Source organism: Haliotis rubra, unplaced genomic scaffold, assembly GCF_003918875.1.
Source record: "Haliotis rubra isolate DU_JTF1 unplaced genomic scaffold, ASM391887v1 Scf17, whole genome shotgun sequence".
Classification (NCBI taxonomy): Eukaryota; Metazoa; Mollusca; class Gastropoda; order Lepetellida; family Haliotidae; genus Haliotis; species Haliotis rubra.
This window is the reverse complement of record NW_025765669.1, coordinates 3989739-4011603: the sequence shown is the minus strand read 5'-3', so window position 1 is coordinate 4011603 and position 21865 is coordinate 3989739. Positions and strand designations below refer to the sequence as shown.

Below are 21865 nucleotides of genomic sequence, written 5' to 3'. Positions count from 1 at the left end.
CTTCACAATTGTACTCACATCAAACGACTTGGTGGACATATGTCCTCGTATCCCAAATGCGTTGATCAATGCTAATGTTGATCACTGGATTGTCTGGCCCAGACTTGATTATATACAGACCGCTGCCATATAGCTGCAATACTGAGTGAGGTGTACTGAGGCATATTGTGCTTTACTGATAATGGAGACATGCAGGGATGTTGGGGATCCTTTCTGCCTTCAAATTTTAACTTAAGATAACTCAAAGTGTATACATGTGTATGAATTGAATTAAATGTGTATTGAATCCTATCTAATTACCATACAAGTACTTCATTCCAATATTTGCATATTCCCAAAGAAGAAGGCAACTCAAAATGACAAGTGTTGACCTTTATTTTGAATGTTTCTTCTCAGTTCGGGATCCTCATAAACGTGTAGAAAAATTTTGCTTATTGCACAAAACTAATTGTCATACAAAAACTATCCCGTAAACTGCACAACAGTGATCAAAATATATATATTCTTATACAGCTGCGGAAACCTTGAAAAAAAAATAAATACAAGGCACTTTAATTCTTTTTGAAAGATTAATTGTGAAACATATCTATATGAAATATGTCATACATGGATTCTAAAATATCTGATATGTGACAAGGGTTTAGTAGGACAATTAGTAATGTTATTCTATACCAGTCTCATCTCAATAAATTATGTTGATATTCCATCAATACTAAATTAATAATTCGCTGCCATAGAATTCTTTGCATTTGTTAAAACCACCAAGGTAAAGATGGACATCAGAGATCAGAATACATACAGAAAAAGAAAACATTTTGATGTTAATTGACATATTGATATATCATGACACTTTTGAGCTGATATATCATACAAAAGTTTACAATCATGAACACCCTTGATGACAGTATCATTTGTCATGACATTTAAATTCTGTTAATTCTTAATTTCATACATGGATTACAATGAATACTATGAGCAAATAAAACAGCAATATTAGCCACTGACATATTTCAATCTTTGCTCTGGATAAGGTATGTCAATCCCTATGATTCATCAATAAATTTGTCTGATTTACAAATAGCAGACAATGTGAAATACTCCGTTTTTTTAAGCACCAATTATTTCTCCAACATTCCAAAAATATTTTACTACAAAGTAAGTGCTCTTGGCAGGTAAATTAGAAAGAACTATTATTTTTATAAAATTTTAATTTTGAAAAAAAAATTAATTGAACTAAGCACTTAAGTCTCTTCCTAAATCTTGTTGCTGTTTTCAATGAAATACATATCATGTCAACAAAACCACATTTGTCATAATGCATCAGTATGATTTGGCAAGTGTTTAATTTCACTTCGGGAATTTTTACTGGCATTTGCTGCAGATAGGGCCAGCTGTTGGCCTCTAAGCAGGTCTAATTGAAAGGTAAATCCCAATTACTATCAAGCAATAACATACAGTTGGCACAGAGGGGAAAAATGAACCCTATATAATACTGGACAACTTTGTTGAAGAAACTTTGAAAGTATGAACACATGCTTGTTCGAGTATGATGAGACAAAACAAACAAAAACTAGAAAGACTGTAAACAAAAAATGTCAGCAACATAACAAAGTAGCAAGTGATTCAATTGAAAAGATTGGAAATGTAAGAATGAAATAAACAATGTGGTTAAAACACATTCACAAATCACTTAAGTATTTCATGTACTCGCTTCAGCCTTATTGCATGCTTTAATATTCTCTATGACAAAAAAAAAAATAAAAATATATGAGGAACGTTTATTTCACCTGAACCTGATAATGTTGGAAGTATATATACTACTCAAAAGAAATAAAGAACCACCAATTCTTTTGTATTCATAGCTAATCTGTTATGCTATGCAAAACTGGATTGTCACAGATTGACTGTAGTCATGTCAATTAATAAAGAGGTCCTTAACTTCTTTTGAGTATTATATTTCTATCACATTTTCTACATTGTGCTAATGTCACTCTTGCAGTAGTACGATCTCGACGTTGTCATGAACCCCTTGCAACAGAAGCTCCGCTTCATATTTGATGATCTTCCTCTTCTTTGCTGCTTTGAGGGTTCCAACCAGGGCCTCAAATATATTAGCACATCTATCATCGTTGAAAAGGACTCCAAATGTAACGCATACATTTCCATCAGGACCTGAAATAGGACGTGTAGACAATTTTATACAACGATTTGGTGCTTTTTAACTATTGAAATAGTTGGAAACAATACAATTGTAATGATGTCTTTGTTTGTTGTTTTGACACACTCTTCAGTGTTCCTGCAATATGAATGTGATGGTAATCTGTAAAGAATCCTGTCAGGATCTGAGATTCTTGAGACTGACTTACAATAATCATGGGCTGCCGAAGATTAATTAATTATGATCATCACAGTGCTAAGATACCTTTGTGGAACGATGCCCAGGGGAGCTACTTTAAACTCAGGTCTCATGTTATTAGAGTGAGTGAGTATGGTTTTACGCCGCTTTCAGCAATATCACAGTGGTGGACACCAGAAATGAGCTTCACACATAGTACCCATCTGGGGAATCGAACCAGGGTCTTCGGCATCACGAGTGAACACTTTAACCACTAGGCTACCCCACCGCCCTTCCCAGAGAGCTAGTGGAAGGTTCACTCCATTATGTTCCAAGCATGTGTGGAGTTCCACAGTTGGTGTCTGCCCTCCACCAGTATCAAACTATGTCATACCAATAACCATAAACTGCATCTTTACCTGGACTTCCTAATCTTTTTATTTCATCCTTCAGAAGGCCTACTTCATGCTCAACATTCATGATTTCCCTGAAAAACAAACTTTAATTTTATTTTGACTATATCTCAAGCAAATTTGATAGCTTCAGTGTTTCATATTGTGCAATGTTGAACAACAGGAAATATAAACCTGAAGGCTGCTTCTCACTATATATTAGACATGGCTTCTTTTCCCGGAATTACCGCACTTCAGGTTTTTGTTTGCTCCAAGGTTTTACTTTTCGTAAGTAAGACCTCTTCCCAGGTTTTACTTTTTGTAAATATGACCTCTTCCCAGGTTTTACTTTTCGTAAGTAAGACCTCTTCCCAGGTTTTACTTTTTGTAAGTAAGACCTCTTCCCAGGTTTTACTTTTTCCTAACTCTATATTAACATCAACATTCAAATTCAGATGATATGTTAGTGTTTGAAATCAATTGAAAAATATCATCAAAGATCAACTTAAATGTGCAAATGTTTTCCCTAGCAGGATTGGGACCGTATATTTCAGATTCATAAGCGGACGCTCTACCTCACAGCCACCGGGCTGAGAAAGAACGACGGTTGAATTATCTATCTATAGGCCTACTGTCATTCAATTGATCTTACTAGCACTTCAGTTACTGTTATGTAGCTTCATTACATGATCATCTAATTATCCATCATTGACGGTTTATATGTATAATAAAGCACTCCTCCTCTGTTATGGTTGGGAAAGTAAGCCCTCGACCAACCATAACCGAGGAGGAGTGCTTTATCAGACTCGGAAAATAGGTTATTATTGCCATACTTAGAATATTGTAGCTACACAATAGACATCTGGAGCCCCTTTCTGAGAAGCTGGTTGTTGATAGTGTGAACATCATCAAAGATCAAGGTCACAGCTGAGAGTTTATCCAACTGTCTGTACCCCAGTTGAGATTTATATCACACGTAAATGGCTAACACGCTAAAATTCTCATCAAATTTGCACCTGTTTGGAGCATCCTTACTCTATTTGGTTAACCTGTGCCAAAATTTGGAGAACCCTTGCCCAGTTTGGGAGGACTCATACCAAAATTAGGATGACCTGTACAGTACCAATTTATTTTTTAAAGTAAGTTGTCCAAAAGTAGATTGCTTTGACCACTATAGATCGATAGATCATAAAAATAACTAAAAAGTATATGTTGCAAACATTGACTCAGCACAATGTTTTTATATATTCTACCTGCACTTTCATGGAACTATTACATTTCACTCATTATAACCGCCGCCATATAGCTGGGATATTGCTGAGTGCGGTGTAAAACTAAACTCACTCTCATTATAATTGCAAATATTCATTCATTTTTAAATACACAGAGTTACCTATGTCGACAGTGGTGGTATAATGTTATTTTGTCTGTAAATAATCAAGCCTGGACCAGACAATCCAGTGATCAACAGCATGAGCATCTATCTACGTAACTGGGATACGATGACAGTGTCAATAAGTCAGCGATCCTGAAACCCCGATCCCGTTAGTCGCCTCTCACAAGCAGGTGTTGCTGAACACCAAAACATATTAGGTACGTCTATGGATATTGCTGAATATTTAAGATACCTTCATAATATACATGACATGGGTATTCTAAGGTACAACGTGAATTTCTAGCTAAAATTTATACTCTTGTTTCACATCAATGGGTCTGAAAGCGTTACAGAATTAGTTCCCTTTCAATTGGTGCTAGCTTTCTATTACTGCACCTGACATTCAACATACTGGGGCAAAGAACCGTTAATTCTAATCATTGTGTATTTTTCAGTAGTTTGTTCAAACTTACCACTTTGTCTTTCAAAAGGATTACTGGTACAACTGCACGCTGGCGTCTTCGAATTACCCCACCCACTTTAACACACGGAAGTAGTGTGAATGAAATGTGCGCATGAGCAGGTGCCCGGCCAACATTATATACTGTTAACCATACGACAACCTATATTTTTTCTATATTACAAATGCAAAAAATGCGTTATGTCTTAATTCTTTTGACAGGTAACGTTAGATGATTAACAGGGACATATATTCACACAGCTATTATTAGCTGTACACGGGGACAAAAGAAAAAAACAATATCATGAATCACTAGGAAATTAAAAGATTCACGAGGTGGTAAGGCCAAAACGTTTTCTTAGATTTTCAATTTCCTTATTACTTTTTTTGTATTTGTGGTGATTTTTTTTTCTGTGACCTCTCTATTATGTTAGTTACTTCCGTGCTTTAAAAAGACTTCATGAAAAGAAAACAATTATTTTTTGTCCTTTTAGACGAATGGCTCTCCAAAATCTAATAGCAGTATTGCCTAAGTTACTTCATGAGTGAGTGAGTTTAGTTTTACCCCGATTTTAGCAGTTTTCCAGCAATAACACGGCGGGGAACACTGGAAATGGCTTCATACATTGTACCCATGTGGGGAATCGAACCCGGGTTTTCGGCGTGACGAGCGAACGCTTTAACTACAAGGCTATCCCACCACCCAGTTACTTCATGACGATACAATACACTGGTGTGCCTTTTCTGCTAATACATACTTATTTAGAACTATCAGTCGTTATATATCATAACTTAAATATTAAATGCTGTAATATGTACATTTCGTGTACACCGCTTCCCAAAAGCTGGCTTCCCTCAGCTAGTGCGCCAGATTGATTGAGAGGACGATAACCGGTATCATAACGTCCGTTCCCTCTAAGGGACACAGGTCGAACTTTAGTCGGGTTGGGTCTAAAACAAACACAGGGATATTCTCAACAACAAAAAACACACCACAAAATGCAATTTTCTGCTTTGATCTCATACTGTTGCCAGGACTTGAATTTTCATCATACGAAACTAAGATATAATAAATAATTCTGTGGCCTAAAACTCCATCTGTACAATGGGGGTAACGTGGGGCCATCTCTGCGATTATTCATACCGTGATACATGTAGTATGTTCCAGGTAACCTGTGACGTAGTTTTACGACAAAAACCGAAAATGACTAGCTCGATATATAAGGCATAGCCGAAACGAATCACAAAGTACAAACGTGGTTGGTTTCATATTTTACTGGTTTTACTGCGAGGTTATGTGTAAAATAACCCTTTATCTGTAATACCTGAAGTAAGACTATAAAAGTTTTAGAGACAGGCACGTCATTTTCCGCAGAAAAGAAAAATATATATTTATAGCGAGAGAGAGAGAGAGAGAGTGTGTGTGTGTGTGTGTGTGTGTGTGTGTTGTTGTTTTTATGCCTAGTTTATCTCTGATGTTTATCAAAAGCGTAATTTCCTAAAACCGTGGTCGACATATTATGGTTTTACATACATGCACAAGTGTTACAAAGTAACCTCATTATGTGAGATAGGTACAATGTGTGAGGCCCTTTTCTGGTGTCCCCCGCCGTGATATTGCTGGAATATTGCTAAAAGCGGCGCAAAACCATACTCACTCAGTCGTTATGTCAGATGCGTCTTCCAAAGAGCCCTGAGAGTATTTCAGCGTTTTATCATCGTCATGGTTAGGAAGGTAAATAAAGGCCCGATAGAATATATTTTCTCTCGGACACGCACTGCAATTTTGCATTTTCATTCCGAACATCCAATGTGTTGACATTTTTTGTTTACAAAAAACATCCCGTTTCACACTATCGAACATAAAATGCTTCTCCTCTAACTGTGGCACGCCGTTGATAATATAGGTTCTTCACAATTATTTATTTATGAACATAATAATAAATTATTTATAAATATGTAAAAAAAGGTAGCAAAGAAAGATGGTTAATATAGGTAAGACTGACATCTTTGACGTGCTGCAATAGGTCAGTGAGTGAGTGAGTGAGTTTGTAGTTTCACGCCTAACAATATTCCAGCTATATGGCGGCGGCCTGTAAATAATCGAGTCTGGACCAGACAATCCAGTGATCAACAGTATGAGGATCGATCTACGCAACTGGGATTCGGTGACATGTGCAAATTCTTACGACAAGCATGGGCTACTGGAGATCAATTCTAACCCGGATCTTCACGGGTGGTCAGAGAGTAAGATCGTGAGAGAGTCAGGTTTTAGGTAGTTTTGGCAACATGCCAGCAATCAGATGTTTGATAGGCATTTAGAAGTTGGTAGGGTAATACAAGTCACTTCTATTATAATATAGACGTTGCACATCCATATCAAGTGTCTTGTATTATGCCAGCAATGTTAGGCAGGGGACACCAGAAATGGACTTACAACGATAGAATTTGAATTAGTCTTATTTTCTAACTTGGGAGGTGAGGTGAAATTGGGTTTAATGTCGTGCTTGAGAATATTTCGCTCATATAACGACGTGCATGCGTGTGTATGTGTATGTGCGGCTGCTTTTACTAGCCCAGACTTAAGCTGGTTTTATAGTGCTAGCTCACTGAGATACCATGCCGCAGTGAAGCAAGAATACCCCACTCAGACACATTATACTGACTCCGAGCCGACCAGTCCTTGTTGTACCCATTAATACCAAGCGCCAGGCAGGGACCAACAAGTACCATATTTTAACATCTTTTGGGATCCCCGGTCTAACTTGGAATCCCAATGGGCATGGGTTTCTGATTTGAATTAAATTTTATGTCACTGTGTTTCCGTTAATAGGCGGGGGTACATGCACTCAGCTACAAAGCTGAGGATCCCATCTGAGGCGATTCCGGGGAGAACCGTCGGTCATCAGATCATAGAGCAGGTAAGGGACGCAATCCTCTGCAGTGTGCACTAAGTATGATATTGTCCAGAGTCACTCTGAATTAAAATGAAAACACAGAGAGAGCAGGAGAGAGAGAGAGAGAGAGAGAGAGAGAGAGAGAGAGAGAGAGAGAGAGAGAGAGAGAGAGAGAGAGAGAGAGAGAGAGAGAGAGAGAGAGAGAGAGAGAGAGAGAGAGAGACTGATCTATCTCTTTATGGTCACAATTGTTTTCTCACCTAAGGGACATCTACAACGCAGTTTGACGTTAAGTTGTGTGTGTGCGTTCGTGTGATCTTTAGTTCAGACAACCGGGATAACTTCATTTTACGATCTAATATTTTGTATACACACAATAGGATGGAGTAGGGCGATGATATTTGTCTCAGGCTACTGTTTAGCTGCCCCTATTTCATATGACATTTGTTATTGCACAGCCCATCAACACAATCTCCCCCCAAAAAATAATAATAAAAAAATAAAAAACTCCCCAAAAATAACAGAATATATGGAACACTTTTCCGACCCCCTATAATAAATTACCAGTCCCCAAATAATGTTCATAACTTTTCGTTGTATATTGTTTTCAATTTCATTTTATCTTTATGTCGTAAATAATGATATTTGTGCACTTAATTGTAAAAAAAGCATCATGGTTTTCGTTACATTGGAAAGGGTCTCCCAGACGTCTTACCATTTCCATCCACAACGCTATAATATGGCGATGCGAAAGTAGTACAAGATTTTCATCGGCCTGACATGCGCAATGTCAATATCTTAGCAAGCCATCTTGTGGAAAGGTCTTTGGAATAACGTTATTATCGTACGATTTTGACATGCACATTTGGCCTAAGATGAATTTTCATAGGAGAAAATGACTCTCCTAGTTATCAACCATGAATGCCCGGAGCCCAATGCAGTCCTATTGGAGCAACTCGCTGGCAATTCGTCAGGAAATCCAGCGCTTCGAAAGCGTGCACCCAAGTATCTATGCTATTTATGACTTGATCGAAGCGATTCCCGATCCGTTGATTCAACAACAAATACGTGAACATGTGGTTTGCATTGAAGGTGAGTCATGTAGATAATAGTATAACCCTTGCTAAACTGCGTCTACGTAATTGGGAAAAGCTGCTGTCAATATTACGCAAAAAAACCCTAAATTAGCATCCCTTGAACACCTCTGCTCATCTTGTATGAGAAATCATTTTGACAGTTGTCTTTTTTGTTTTGATCGTCAAAATACTCTTGTTTATGAATACGTGACATGCTGATACCTTGTGCTTCAAATTGTTGTCTGATGATCAAGTGTTTACATAAAATACAACAAATTGTGTATCATAATATGATTCACATTTCCGATGTCTAAGACATGAATAATGCCAGAGGCATTTTGGTTGGGAATGGATCTTTGATTTTCTACATAATGACTAATAATCAGGTAATAAGGTTGGCATTAAAACAGTTTTACTTAAAAAGATGCTGTAACAACTTGTGGCTGTTTGTAGTCTCAAAAAGTACATTCAGGAAATAACAAAACATAATATTACATCCAGACATTTTTGAGAAAGTCTTTGGTGGTAACATTATCAAGGACACTTAGTTTTGTTTTTTTCTGGTAGTTGATTGCAAATTTCTATGTATTAGTTTTCATGTTTTTGTGAATATAAAGCTGTATCACTGGTGTTTCAAGATACAATCATTTGGTTCTTATGTGGAAGAGGTGACACAAAAAGCTTGTATGAAAACATTGTGTTTGTGTAATTTATGTTCCAGGTATCTGGTAATACAATTTTAATTGTCTGAAGTGATGAAGAAAAACGGTGATGCCATGTAATTGTTGATTTGTTATGTTTCATTATTTTAGTTGTTGTAATAAGTAAATTACCAGTAGATCATATTATTCATATGTATATAATTAGGTGGTTACGCAAGTCACACCCTTTCCTGCATGATATCAAACAATGTGCAGGGAATAGAACTTCCCTGTTTGAAATTGATGATGAGATTCCAAATAATATTGGTAATGCTTTTTCCTTTTCATAATGAAACTTGATATATTTGTCAAGAGCAGTATTGTTCTTGATGAGGGAATACAAGTACACTTTATATCTGAAGGACATTAACCGATGTATGTGATGACATAATGGCATTTTCAACATTTGCTCGACATTTGGCAGGTGAGAAATTATTTTGTTATTCAAAAGAAATGCCCATTCATTGACCCAACAATTAAAATCAACATGAAACATGTTTACTGTTAATATAGGTAAAGGAAGTAATGTAAGTTAAGTTGCTGATTCAAGCCACTGCACTTATTGGAGAGAAAAATGTCGGCTTTAGTCTGATGAGTGACATTTACAAGTAATTGGGGCATGCATTGATAGGTAATGTTTCTGAAGTATGAGTGAGGTAATTGCCACTGAATGTTTGAAAGTGAAACACAACCATTTTATCATACTTTATTTACTTCAACTGCCAGAAAAGGTGCTGGTACAAGTACTATTATATTGCATTGTATACCAGTACAACAACATACACTATGCTTGGCTATGACACTGATGTGGGGTGGTGGGGTAGCCAAGTGGTTAAAGCACCCATTCATCACACAAAAACCTGGGTTCCATTCCCCACATGGGGAGAATGTGCGACGTCCACATCTGGTGTCACATGTCGTGACATTGCTAGAATATTGCTAAAAGCTGCGTAAAACTTAACTCTCTCACTCACAGTAGCAGGGATTACACCTTTAGTCTTCCAGTCAACTTTCTCACTAATAAAGGTACAGAACCTCATAAGGTCTTCATGCACGATGCTGAAATACATGTGATTGATTAGGCAATGTAGGGCATTGATATAAAAACAAGATATCTTCATGATGAGATACTAATGTCAGCACTTAAGACATGTGACACTGCCATTTGATGTTGATGTGTTTCCACAAGATGTATTCAGATCGGCAACATGTTGAAAGAATAACATGATTATCAAGGTACTCCATTACTAAATCTTGTGGCATATCAGTTCCTCAAAGATTCAAGTAGACTTAAAAGTTACAGGTGAAAGCCTGTTCCCTAAGTTTAAGAAAGTGTGTTTGTTACACTTGTGACATATAATTAATCACAAAGCAACATACATGTTTGTTATGTGATCTCCAATGCATGGTTGCCAATCTCAGTGAACAACTATTACTGTATAGGAAGAACATTATGATATTCAAGTTAGTGTAAATTTGAGAAGGGCAACACAGTAGGGGTATAATGGGATCTGCAAGCTGTCGTACTCAGCTGAAAACTTGGATTGTCTCATTTTGATGAAGTATGTTTGTTATATTTAGCTTCTTGCTACACTGAGTACACTCTCTGGATATGTGTAAGGAATTTACAGCATCTATCATCACTTCATGGGCTACAATGATACAGCTTCTTTAATTGTCATTTTACAAAAAGTACTAAACAGAAGGATGGCAAGCATACACTGTTCTTTAGTTCATTGTAACAATGTAAGGGGAGTATCGTATCAAGCACTTGTTCAGTCAATTTACTTGTTTTGTTACTGAAGCGTTGACAGATTAACAACCGAAAGGTCCATGTCAACTCTATTTCCATTCGCTGATACAATTTATGAGACAATGTTAGAGAGGTGAACATTGTGAATAGTAACTAAGAGTTGGTAAACTAAGAGTAACAATATTTTTGGGAATGGTACAAGCTGTGTAATTAAGAAACCCATGTTGATAGTAAACCACTGCATTTGTTTGTAATTATTTCACTGCTGTGTTATCATGATGATCCGCTTTATGAATTTTACAATAGCATTGAGTAAGGACCAATTGCTAATGATGCCTTTGATGATACAATTTTTGACATTAATCGTGACAGTTGCTATCTTAATGTGATGTATTCCTTTGGTAGTTACTGGTTACAGATATTTGTTTGTGTCATCCCTTTTATGAAAATGGTATAGATGATATATGCATCTCCTCATTATATTTTCTTTGTTGGGCAGTGGGTGTGGAGGGGTAGCTTACAGGTCGAAGTGAGCTCTTATCTCACTAAGGACAAGGTTCTATTCACTATAGGGGTACAATGTGAGAATTCCGTCTCATTGCCCCCAACCATTTTGGAATGCTGCTAAAACAAAAAACAGTACAAGCCCTGTTTGTGTTTTCCTCTCTGTATCTGGTATAATATATTTTCGGAAATCACGAAATAATGGCAATGTATCTTCAACTTTGAACTCGTTCGCTATTTATTGGACTGTCCATGATAGGGCATGGTGTACAGGCTGTAGAAAATGCTTACTGACAACAACATAAGTTCAAGGAAGACCAAAGCTTCTTAATGCCCTATATTAGATGAAGCTGCTTTCCTCTTAATCCATTAGATGACAATCTGTCTGAAGTCTAGCAGAGATCTTGCTGGAGACAAATGGCATCACGACATTAAGTGTACCATATGGTTTGAAAAGTCACGATTATTTTTGTACATTGGACTGGTTCAAGCAAATAATTGTGACTTTGAAGACCATATCCAACTCAATTCAAACTTCTTGGGAAACTAGTGTACCCCCAATATTCATGTGCACAGATACCGGAGGATTGTTTTCTATTTTGTTTACAAAAATCATTATTGAGTCAAAAGGAGTCATGCTAGTTTGTTTCTATGCGATCAAGTGTATCCAGAATAACATTATAGAATGTGTGCATCAATATTGCTGAAAGCGGCATAAAACCATTCCCCTTTCTTTAGGTCATTTTGCCCGGAGAGCGGGTTCGATCCCTGGCCGCATCATGCCAAAAGACGTTAAAATATGGTACTTGTTGGTCCCTGCCTCACGCTCGGCATTAATGGGTACAACAAGGACTGGTCGGCTCGGAGTCAGTATAATGTGTCTGAGTGGGGTATTCATTCTTCACTGCAGCATGGTATCTCAGTGGGCTAGCACTATAAAACCAGCTTCAGTCTGGGCTAGTACAAGCAGCCGCACATACACACACATGCACATCGTCATATGAGCGAAATATTCTCAAGCACGACATTAAACCCAATTTCACCTCACCTCAGGTCATTTTGGATGACTGTTTGTGTCCTAAACATGAACCAGTCTGGATCTGAAATCTTTAACCCCGCATATTTGATAATGAAAACTTGAGAGGCGGATGTTCCCGTGATAAACTCTGGTGGAGGTGTGGCAGACAGTACAGATTGAACTACTAAGCTTTCAAGTGTATTGTGTATAAATGCATTAATGCATAATCTGTCTACATTGTCTGTAAATATGTCGCATCTATTGGGCGTGGCAGGCAGATAAAGACAAGAATCTGGTTTGATGCATTCCAGAATCAGTGTATACCCACTACTAAATAACACTAGTGTTCTGTTTGTCATTCGAGATCTTACAAGTGATGATGGCAAGTGTATGAATGCTTTCAAGTCCAAATTGCCTTCTTGATGATAAGGCACACAATCTTACAAAAATGATGTATTTATTCGGATCCATGCCAGGTCTGTATCTTACCACATGTATTGGTAAGGCTTGGCTTTGAGGAGAAATCCACAGCTCCTGAATGATAAAACAGGCTCAGATTTGAAATTATCATTGAGATAGATATGAGGGAAAACGGAAATGAAAAAATCTGTTAGTGAATGTGAGATCGTCTTTTCAGTGTGTAAAATGTGAATTAGGCATCTGGTTTTAGAGGTATTTTTTTTAGAAATTTTGAATGTTGCTCAAGGTATTTTTTGTTTATGTATTTTGAATCACGTCGTGAGTCAGATGGGTCGTAATGCTCTGGCTCAGCTTACAACAGCATTAAGTCAGATTCAGAACTTTCCCAAAAATTAAAGTTAATTGGCTGTTCTAAATTCTTGGTTGTATATAATTATAAAACCATGGTTTGTCATGATTACTTGTCCGTTAGTCTCAAGAGGTGCGACAATTGAAACGATTAATAGATTCATTGATTCAGATTGCTTTATAATCTATGACACGAATCTATGGTAGTCATACATTCTTTTAAGTATGCTACTGATATAGAGAAATGTCCTATAAAAGGTTTAATAACCATGAAAATTATCTTATGCTATTTGTCTATAACTAAATCGCTCTCATAATGAAATGAGTTGTTAGTTGGTTGGATTCTACTTAAGGTGTTTGTAGCTAAGTCATGAGGCTACTAGTCTTGGCTTGCTGCATAGTTTTCAGGGAAGTGGTATTTATGAATTAATGTATCAGAGTTAACGTGACCAAACAATTTTACTAGACACAGGTTTTCAAAGTAGTGACAGAAATCAGAGACTGTTATGCCAGTTATGGTCTTCGAACCATAATTTCTTTCCTTCTTCCAGGGGTGGTGGGGTAGCCTAGTAGTTAAAGCGTTCACTCATCACGCCGAAGACCCGGGTTCGATTCCCCACATGGGTACAATGTGTGAAGCCCATTTCAGGTGTCCCCCTCCGTGATATTGCTGGAATACTGCTAAAAGCGATGTAAAACTAAACTCACTCACTCACTAAAATAACATGGCAATGCTGCAAGTCTAAATATATAATTTTACTGTGACACATTTTCACTTTATGTTGCGTGTTTCAATCAGTGCTGTATATTTTTAGAGACATAAGTATTAGTCTACTATGCTGTCTACCATCTGACCAGTCAGTTCCATGGAGAATCTGTATTAGTTTATCATTAAATATCATCCTCTTATAGCCATCATCAGTATCGTCAGCATCTGGATATTATTGACCTGCTGGCTTAGGAATCTAGGTAAGCATGATTACAGAACTGTCTATGTAATCATTGGTGAACGAGGCATTTTGATTCTTCCTACAGCAGCTTACCTTCAGTTGATATTATTCGTAATGACCTACCTGTGTGAACGTAAAGCAGGGTTTTACCTTGACCTATAAGACAAGGTCTCCAGGGGACCATCAATAAATTATTTCAAGGGTTCCTACAGGACATACAGGGTGCTGTAAAGGCATGAAATAGTGTTGTAAATCAAACTTTAAGATTTGATAATTACTTATTTACAGGCCCTTAGCATTTCTTGTCAAGAATTTTGTAAATAAATATCATTGTGCATCCCCAGATTTAGCATCCCTTGGGATGCACTAAACGATTTTTTTTCTGTGTCAATTCTGTACATTTGTGCACACTGGAAGCATATTTCTGAGTTGTGTTAAGCCCAGATGTTGACTGAAGTATTTCAGCCTGTATGCATGTGAGTGTGATACGTTAGCAGGTACTGCTTTTACTGAAACCCTGCTAATGTTATCAACAGTTTAGTCACAGTGACCTAACAAGCATGTTCCTTTCCTTAAATGTACTGAACAATTGGGATCCAACATGTGCACCTTGGTGTGAGTTAGGCATATTTTGACAACAGCCTGGAGCCTTGTGCCCTGACATATCTTCATCGGCAGTCGTTACTCTGATGTTTGTAGCCCCGAGTATGTTGTACAAGTGAGAGTACATGACTTGAGGGCTGTGAGTAGGACCCTGAACACCAGTGGAGGCAGCTTGATGAGGGAAACAGGCATCAGCAGGAACTGACAAAAACTCGCCCTGTTGTCTAGGGTCAGGCAATATGGCAGTCAGTATCTCCGTAATCATCTGGGTATGAAAACCTGCCCTCATCTAGATGCTGTCGGGCTAGCAAGTCTACACAAACTTACCAGTTATTTCAGGAATGTTCGCTCGACTTTTTGCTTTGGAGATGAGAAGCGATATTTCATTGGTAATGCTGTGTAGATTTTATAGTTGTTAATTTTCCATGATGGCAGGTTGGTTTGATGCTGTGAGGGTATGAAGGGAATTAGATGCATTGAGTTTTGCTTTTTTAGAACAAACATTGCCAAGATGTATATATAGAGCTAAGCTTTGCCATCTGGACCGAGATGTCAGGATGAAAATTTAACTCCAAATGCAACATTTCAATAAGTTAGATTGACAGTTACAAGTGAATCCCACATCTACAATTACCCAGTGTATTGATGTTGAGGTCCTGCCACTGTTTTAGTTCCCTCTACCAAGTCCCAGAGTGCAGCTATCAGAGAGCTCGCTGCTTATTTAGATATTCGATATGATGGCCTCTCCCTTGCTGCGCTCTCAATAGCCTACCTGTGGTTTCTCCAGGCTTTCCTCACATGTAGGTAATTCCTAAAAGGCCCCCTGGTCGCCATCATGTTACGGTTTGTGGGTGCTGTTTGGTATGCTTTGGGTCACACCAGTCTGGTGTTGAGTCGGGAATTCTTTTCTCAGTTCCTGTCTATCAACACTATTGCCGTTTATTGGTGATATTTTCTTGTTGGCCCAGGAATGTTATGGATGTAGCAGTTATTGGTGTTGATGGATGCTGTATTATGGTGGAATTTTAAAGAGAAACTGTGTACTTTTTAAAGACAATAGGCGCTATTGTGATTTGGAAATCTGGAGTGTTTCAGTTACAAATATTGTTGCTGTTGGATTTAAAATAAGGAATAGATTCGGACATGTTCAGGTAGTCGGTGTACCGCATTTATATAGAATTACATCTTTTAGGAAAAAACATTGAGTCTCTTCAGATTTTCACTTGTTCTGGAATAAAAGAATATTGGCAAGGTCTCTTTTGCATGTATGTATCTTCATAACAATGAGTAACTTGACTGAAGCAAGTTTTGTGATTTTCTTTGTAGAGGTGTCTGTTTAACATTTACTTCTTCAAGCACTCAATAATGCGAGGATCTGGCATCTTCTTCAAGAACAGGCTACTGACATTTAAAGATTTAAGTCTTCAAAATTGATTATAATATCTATCAAATACGTGGAATATTTGGCCTGCATTAGCATGATTTTTGCTTTAGCTGGCCTTGTGTGCTGGTTGGCGTGTCTGTATTAAATTGATATGTCAATATTATCCTTGCCAGCTGCTATGGCTGTATTGCTGACCGGTATACCACTCCTATGTGATATCTCTGGTCAGATGTGCCTGATAGCAGATAACTGGCCGTATTACACTTTCATTATTGACAGCAGTTAACCACTGCCCGTGAAACAGTTGGTGGGAGCTCTGTTTATACAGGGAAATGTCCACAGCAGTTAGCCCTCCGTCTGATAAAGACTTGACATAGGAAGGAAGCTGTAACCAGCTTTAACTGCCGTGCTTCCTGAAAACAGGGATTACTGGGGGATAGATGATGAGAAAAACAAGCAGATTTCATCTGTGTTTTACATTTCCTGAAGGCTGAAAATAGTTTTTTTTAAAATAAGGTCGAGATACATTTTATTCATGTATAAACATATTACTTTGTTTTGTTATTTGTGATAATTATTTGTGGCTTGAGATTATGGAACATAGTTCTCTTACGCTTTCTTTCATGAATGGTGTTGAAATTAAATTTTGTAATATTTAAAAAATAAGTTTTTACATAGAATTGAGGAGAGTTATCATTTGCAAAGAAGGGACTTTTGTGGTAAGGAATAATATACACCTGGACAGCAGTGTCAGATAATTGCAGGGTTTGCCTTTGGAGTTGTCTTGTTGGGGTTGTCTCAGGTTTTATTATAGCAAAGGCGGTACTGTGGAGAGAAGTTCATGTTTTCTTAGCTGTTAATCAATATGGTGTGAGCCCATTTGCCATGGAGAATAGTATCAGTGATAGCACAAGCTTCAAATAACAGATGTTTTGCCACCTGGGAAAGACATTTATGCAAGTTTGGCTGCTATAAATAAATACCAAGCTGTCCACTTGTAACAGAGTGGCGCCACAGGAAGCTGACACAACAGAAGTGATGAGAAAAATTAGATTGAATAAAAGTTAAAAACAATTAGGATCCTTGACATTATTTTGGTTTTAGGTGATATTTGTGTAAAAAGACAATATGAAGAGTGTAGAGTTTATTTGACGGTATGTTTTGATGCTTCCTGATATTTATCTTGATATACTGCTTACTCAATGTTATAGAATTACATTAGAATTTTTTCTCTTTCTCCTGGCTTTATTGTGAAATTCCTACCTCTCTTCCAGTGCCCAGGCTACAGCTGTTTCCAACACTAAATCTTGTGTGGTAGGCATGTGGTTATGTTTGCTTGTGCTAACACACATGTAGATGATGTAGCTGAGTGTCAGCCTGTCATAATATATCTCTCTATTATTCATGTGCACGTAATTCCCGTAACACCAGATCTACTCCATACCGATGTTCTGATTGGTTGGGGGTTCTTTGAAGTCAACAAATAGCTCTACCCATCTTCCTCGCTGTTTGTCTGCCCGAGATTTGGTGTGGGCTTTGTTTTGTTAATTATCCGACTCAGCAGTATTCAAACTGTGTCTTGTACATGATTTGGGTCAGATAAACCAGTGACTGATACTATGCAGGCACACTCAACAAACTAAGTTGGATACCATGACAACCCAGTGCTTTTAGTTATGTTGAGAAGACAGCAACAGGGTTTTACGTGACACGCAAATGTTCGTCCAATACGCACAAATGTAGAGAATGGACACAGAAAAATAATCCACTGAATCCAGAGAGACACACAATATTATTCACTGTACCCACAACACATGTATGACTCTGCTAAGTGTTTGGTTGTTTCTTTCAGAGCAGTTACTTGCTTCATTTCATCCATCTGTCCACATGATAAAGGATTCATTCTAGACTCTAAAGAAATTATCAAAACATACAGTTCTTTAAACCGTTACTTCAGAGGACCCTCATTTGCCTGCAAGGACCCTTTAAACTAATAATTAGGGGTCCCCGGGACCCCCATGTTTGTGAGTCGAGGTAAAACCCTGCTCAGCAATATAACTTTGATGATTATGCACTAATCCCCACCTCACCCCCAAATAATGATTATTACAGTATTTGCTGATTCAGCCATTTGAAAATAATATCTGAAATGACAGGGTAATGGTTCTCATACTGTTGGTATAACAGCAGTATATTCGTTATGGGTAATGGTTCATTAAAACTTATAAAAGTTATTTATAAAAGCAGAATAATTAGAACTTGGGAGCAAAGAAATAGAAAGTTTGTTCTCGGTCACTGCCAAAATCATTAAAACATCTGAACATCTGATTTGTGTTTGCAGAATAAGAGAAACAATAAAAAGATAATTTGAGTTCAAATTTCCAAGGCTACTGACACAATACAGCCGACAATGTTTATTAGTTATAATTAAAGTTCTGCTGGTTTGAACAATATGGACAGTGTGGTATGTTTCCTGTTGCCCTTGTTTTGAAAGTGAGGCTTTCCGTTTCACTCTCACTGCTTGCAATCAACAGCTGAGGACAAGTGATGGCCCAACTTTGTAACTGATATAAAGTGCTACTATACATACAGGGTCAATAGCATGTCTACTAGTAACATGTTGGTTTGTTACTGTTGTACAGTGAAAAGTGCAGTGTAGCAAACTTCGGACATTATTATGACTGGATGTCATACATATACCGGTAAACCAAGCGCTGTGTGAAAACATTGAAATCTTTACGTGAATTGCAGTGTGGATAGGAGTGTCATTGTTTAATGTAATTTTGATAGATTTTTAAAATGTTGACACTAGCAATACGTAATATATAATTTGGGTGGTGGAGTAGCCTTGTGATTAAAGCGTTCGCTTGTTATGTGGAAGACACAGGTTCGATACCCCACATGGGTACAATGTGTGAAGCCCATTTCTGGTGTCCCCTGTGTGATATTGCTGGAATATTGCTAAAAGTGTCGTAAGACTAAACTCACTCACTCACTAATACATAATTCACTGGAACAGAAACATTGCCAATTTTAAAGATTACCATGGTTGAGACCTTCTAAGATGTAGAATGATTCAATTTTAAATATTTAATGGTTCTACCTAGTTAAGTTCAGCATTTTAATTAATTGTAGTAATCCAGATAGTAATTTCTATCTATACATATACAAATATGTTGGTATAAACAGGGTATTGTTTCATGTGCAGTGTTGGTATAAACAGGGTATTGTTTCAAGTGCAGTGTTGGTATAAACAGGGTATTGTTTCAAGTGCAGTGTTGGTATAAACAGGGTATTGTTTCAAGTGCAGTGTTTGTGTATGTGCAGTGTTTGGTATAAACAGGGTATTGTTTCAAGTGCAGTGTTGGTATAAACAGGGTATTGTTTCAAGTGCAGTGTTGGTATAAACAGGGTATTGTTTCAAGTGCAGTGTTGGTATAAACAGGGTATTGTTTCAAGTGCAGTGTTGGTATAAACAGGGTATTGTTTCAAGTGCAGTGTTGGTATAAACAATATTGGGCGCGGTGGGCGAGCTGGCTAAGGCGCCGGGCTAGTGATCCAGCAAGCTTGAGGTGACGGGATCGAGCCCACCTGTGACCGGGTGTAAAAACCTTGGAGTCAACTTTGCGTGCAGACTTTTTCAGTGTTGTCACAACCCCTAGTGTACAGTACACAACCCTGTGCACTTAAAAGAACCAATGAATCTGTTGGTATATGACCAGATGGTGGCCACATGAATACGTGCAAACACCTAGTTGCTGCGGTACAGCAACTGCAGTGTACTTGGACAAAGTACTGTGACAATGTGTCCCAGTCCACCCAGCTGTGAATGGGTACCTCGTTAGGATGAGAAGGCCACAATAACTCGGTGCGCCTAGTGGCAGCAAGAGTTGTATACTCCCCAGGGAGTTGAGATTGATAATACGATGTGCCGTTGAGATTGACATCCAATGATCGAGGGGAAAAATACCAGTGCCTTGAGAATGCACTAGTTGCGTGGATATGTGCGCTATATAAATATCCTATAATATAACATATACAACAATAACATCCTATAATAATAAACAGGTTTTATTTCATGAACATAGCAATGATGGTAACTGTTAACAGGGTGTTGTGCTAAGTTGGCAAAGTGTTCCTTTATGAAACATAAAATCTGTGTTTGTATTGTTGCATCCATCATTGTTGTAGCAGATCAAGCTGACATGTAGTTTGACTTTGTTTTATGCACAGACATTCAAGATTAAAACAAGCCTACTATAACACTGCTGGTGTAAACAGAGTGGATATAGATGGAACATGAGCATGAGGATAGTGGAAGGATAGAATACATAACGATGCCGTGTCAAACTGACAGGTTTGTGTCCAGTAGAATGTGTATTGTGTCGACTGGGTCAAGTGCATATCTGAGATACCACAGTTATGTTGGCATGTCACAAACCATTGGAGATTGTGGAGGCTCTGCTCCCATACCTTGACCTCGTCAAGTTTACTCCAGGTGAGGTAGTGCCATACGATTCATTTGATGGGGTTAACAGGGTTTAGTTGAGTGGGGTGTCAAAATCTCATGTTGTCTTTCTACTGTTTCTTGAGGGCAGTGATGTTAACTTCAGGTGATAAAAGTTCAGTGTTCAGCCAACATGAGGTTAACATTGGGTTAGCATTGGGTAATTGGCAATTTTGTGTTACCTTCCCAAAGGTTTCTGAAAAAAAAGTGTTTTTTTGCAAACAAATGACCATTTTGAGTGTTGGGTTAACTTCAGGTGACGAAAATAAGGCATTAGTCTGAAGATGGGATTTTAGAGGGCTTTACACCAGTAAGTGGCAGTCATGTGTCACTTTTCAAAACTCTTCCTAAGGTAATGGATTCAACCAACATAAGCCCCTATTCTGTGTTGAAACTGCAAGTGGTGTAAACAAACAGGTTACCCCTTCTGAGTGTAGAAGTGTTATCCAAAGATGGAGGTCACAGGGGTTAGAGAATGGCAGTCTTGTGTTACCTTTCTAAAGTTTTCTTAAGACACTGGTTCAAAGAAATGGTCAACCATCATTCTGTTTATGGAAACTCCCAAGCGTTTCAGTAATGTGGTTAAGTCTGTGATGAAAGTAAAGTCCTAAAACAAAAATGGGTTAACATGAGTTGATGCTTGTGAGAATCTTAAGTTCACCTTCTGTTTTGTCCAAATCAAAAGGTGTTGATACTTAATTTAGCACACTTGAAGATTGATTGGTTCTCCTTAGTTTATTCCATGGCCTATAAAGAATAATTTTTTACTTAGTCTGAGTTGCAAGGAAATACTGATTGTCTGTCCTGAGGGAATTAGGTATGTAATTTTTAGCCTTGATGAGGCAATATTAACTTAATTTGATGGTGGACATGTAATGGGTTATTCCAGTTTCTGAGTATTCTATTTGTTAACCATAGTCTTCTTTCTATTAATGAATGTAGAGAAATGTTGGGTTCCTGATGACTTTCATCCGTCAGTGTAAAGAACTCACTTAAAATCATGTGAGATAACATGATGAACAGGTTATGACATAATTGATATATTACCTGTGATGGGTATGTGATAACATCACGTTGCCATGGCCTGTTTGACAAAGAGAAGTGTGGACAAATTGTGTCAACTTGCCAATCAGAGATATATA

General features: G+C 37.7%; 2 protein-coding genes across 8 annotated transcripts in view; one reads left to right on the top strand and one right to left on the bottom strand.

The window, feature by feature from the left end:
- Window positions 1-357: 357 nt before the first annotated feature.
- Window positions 358-4684, bottom strand: LOC124272490 (costars family protein ABRACL-like). Its single transcript, XM_046707685.1, has 3 exons — window positions 4576-4684; window positions 2755-2822; window positions 358-2172 (listed from the first exon to the last, which is right to left on the bottom strand). The coding sequence occupies exons 2-3, from the start codon at window positions 2813-2815 to the stop codon at window positions 1988-1990; spliced, it is 246 nt and encodes an 81-aa protein (XP_046563641.1). The 5' UTR covers window positions 2816-2822; window positions 4576-4684; the 3' UTR covers window positions 358-1987.
- Window positions 4685-8247: 3563 nt separating this feature from the next.
- Window positions 8248-21865, top strand: part of LOC124272488 (arf-GAP with GTPase, ANK repeat and PH domain-containing protein 1-like) — an 88215-nt gene continuing 74597 nt past the window's right edge. For all 7 annotated transcript variants that reach the window (XM_046707684.1, XM_046707682.1, XM_046707680.1 and 4 more), the window contains exon 1: window positions 8248-8551. In XM_046707684.1, the coding sequence (XP_046563640.1) occupies window positions 8377-8551 (175 nt within the window). In that variant the 5' untranslated portion in view covers window positions 8248-8376. The remainder of the gene's footprint in view (window positions 8552-21865) is intronic.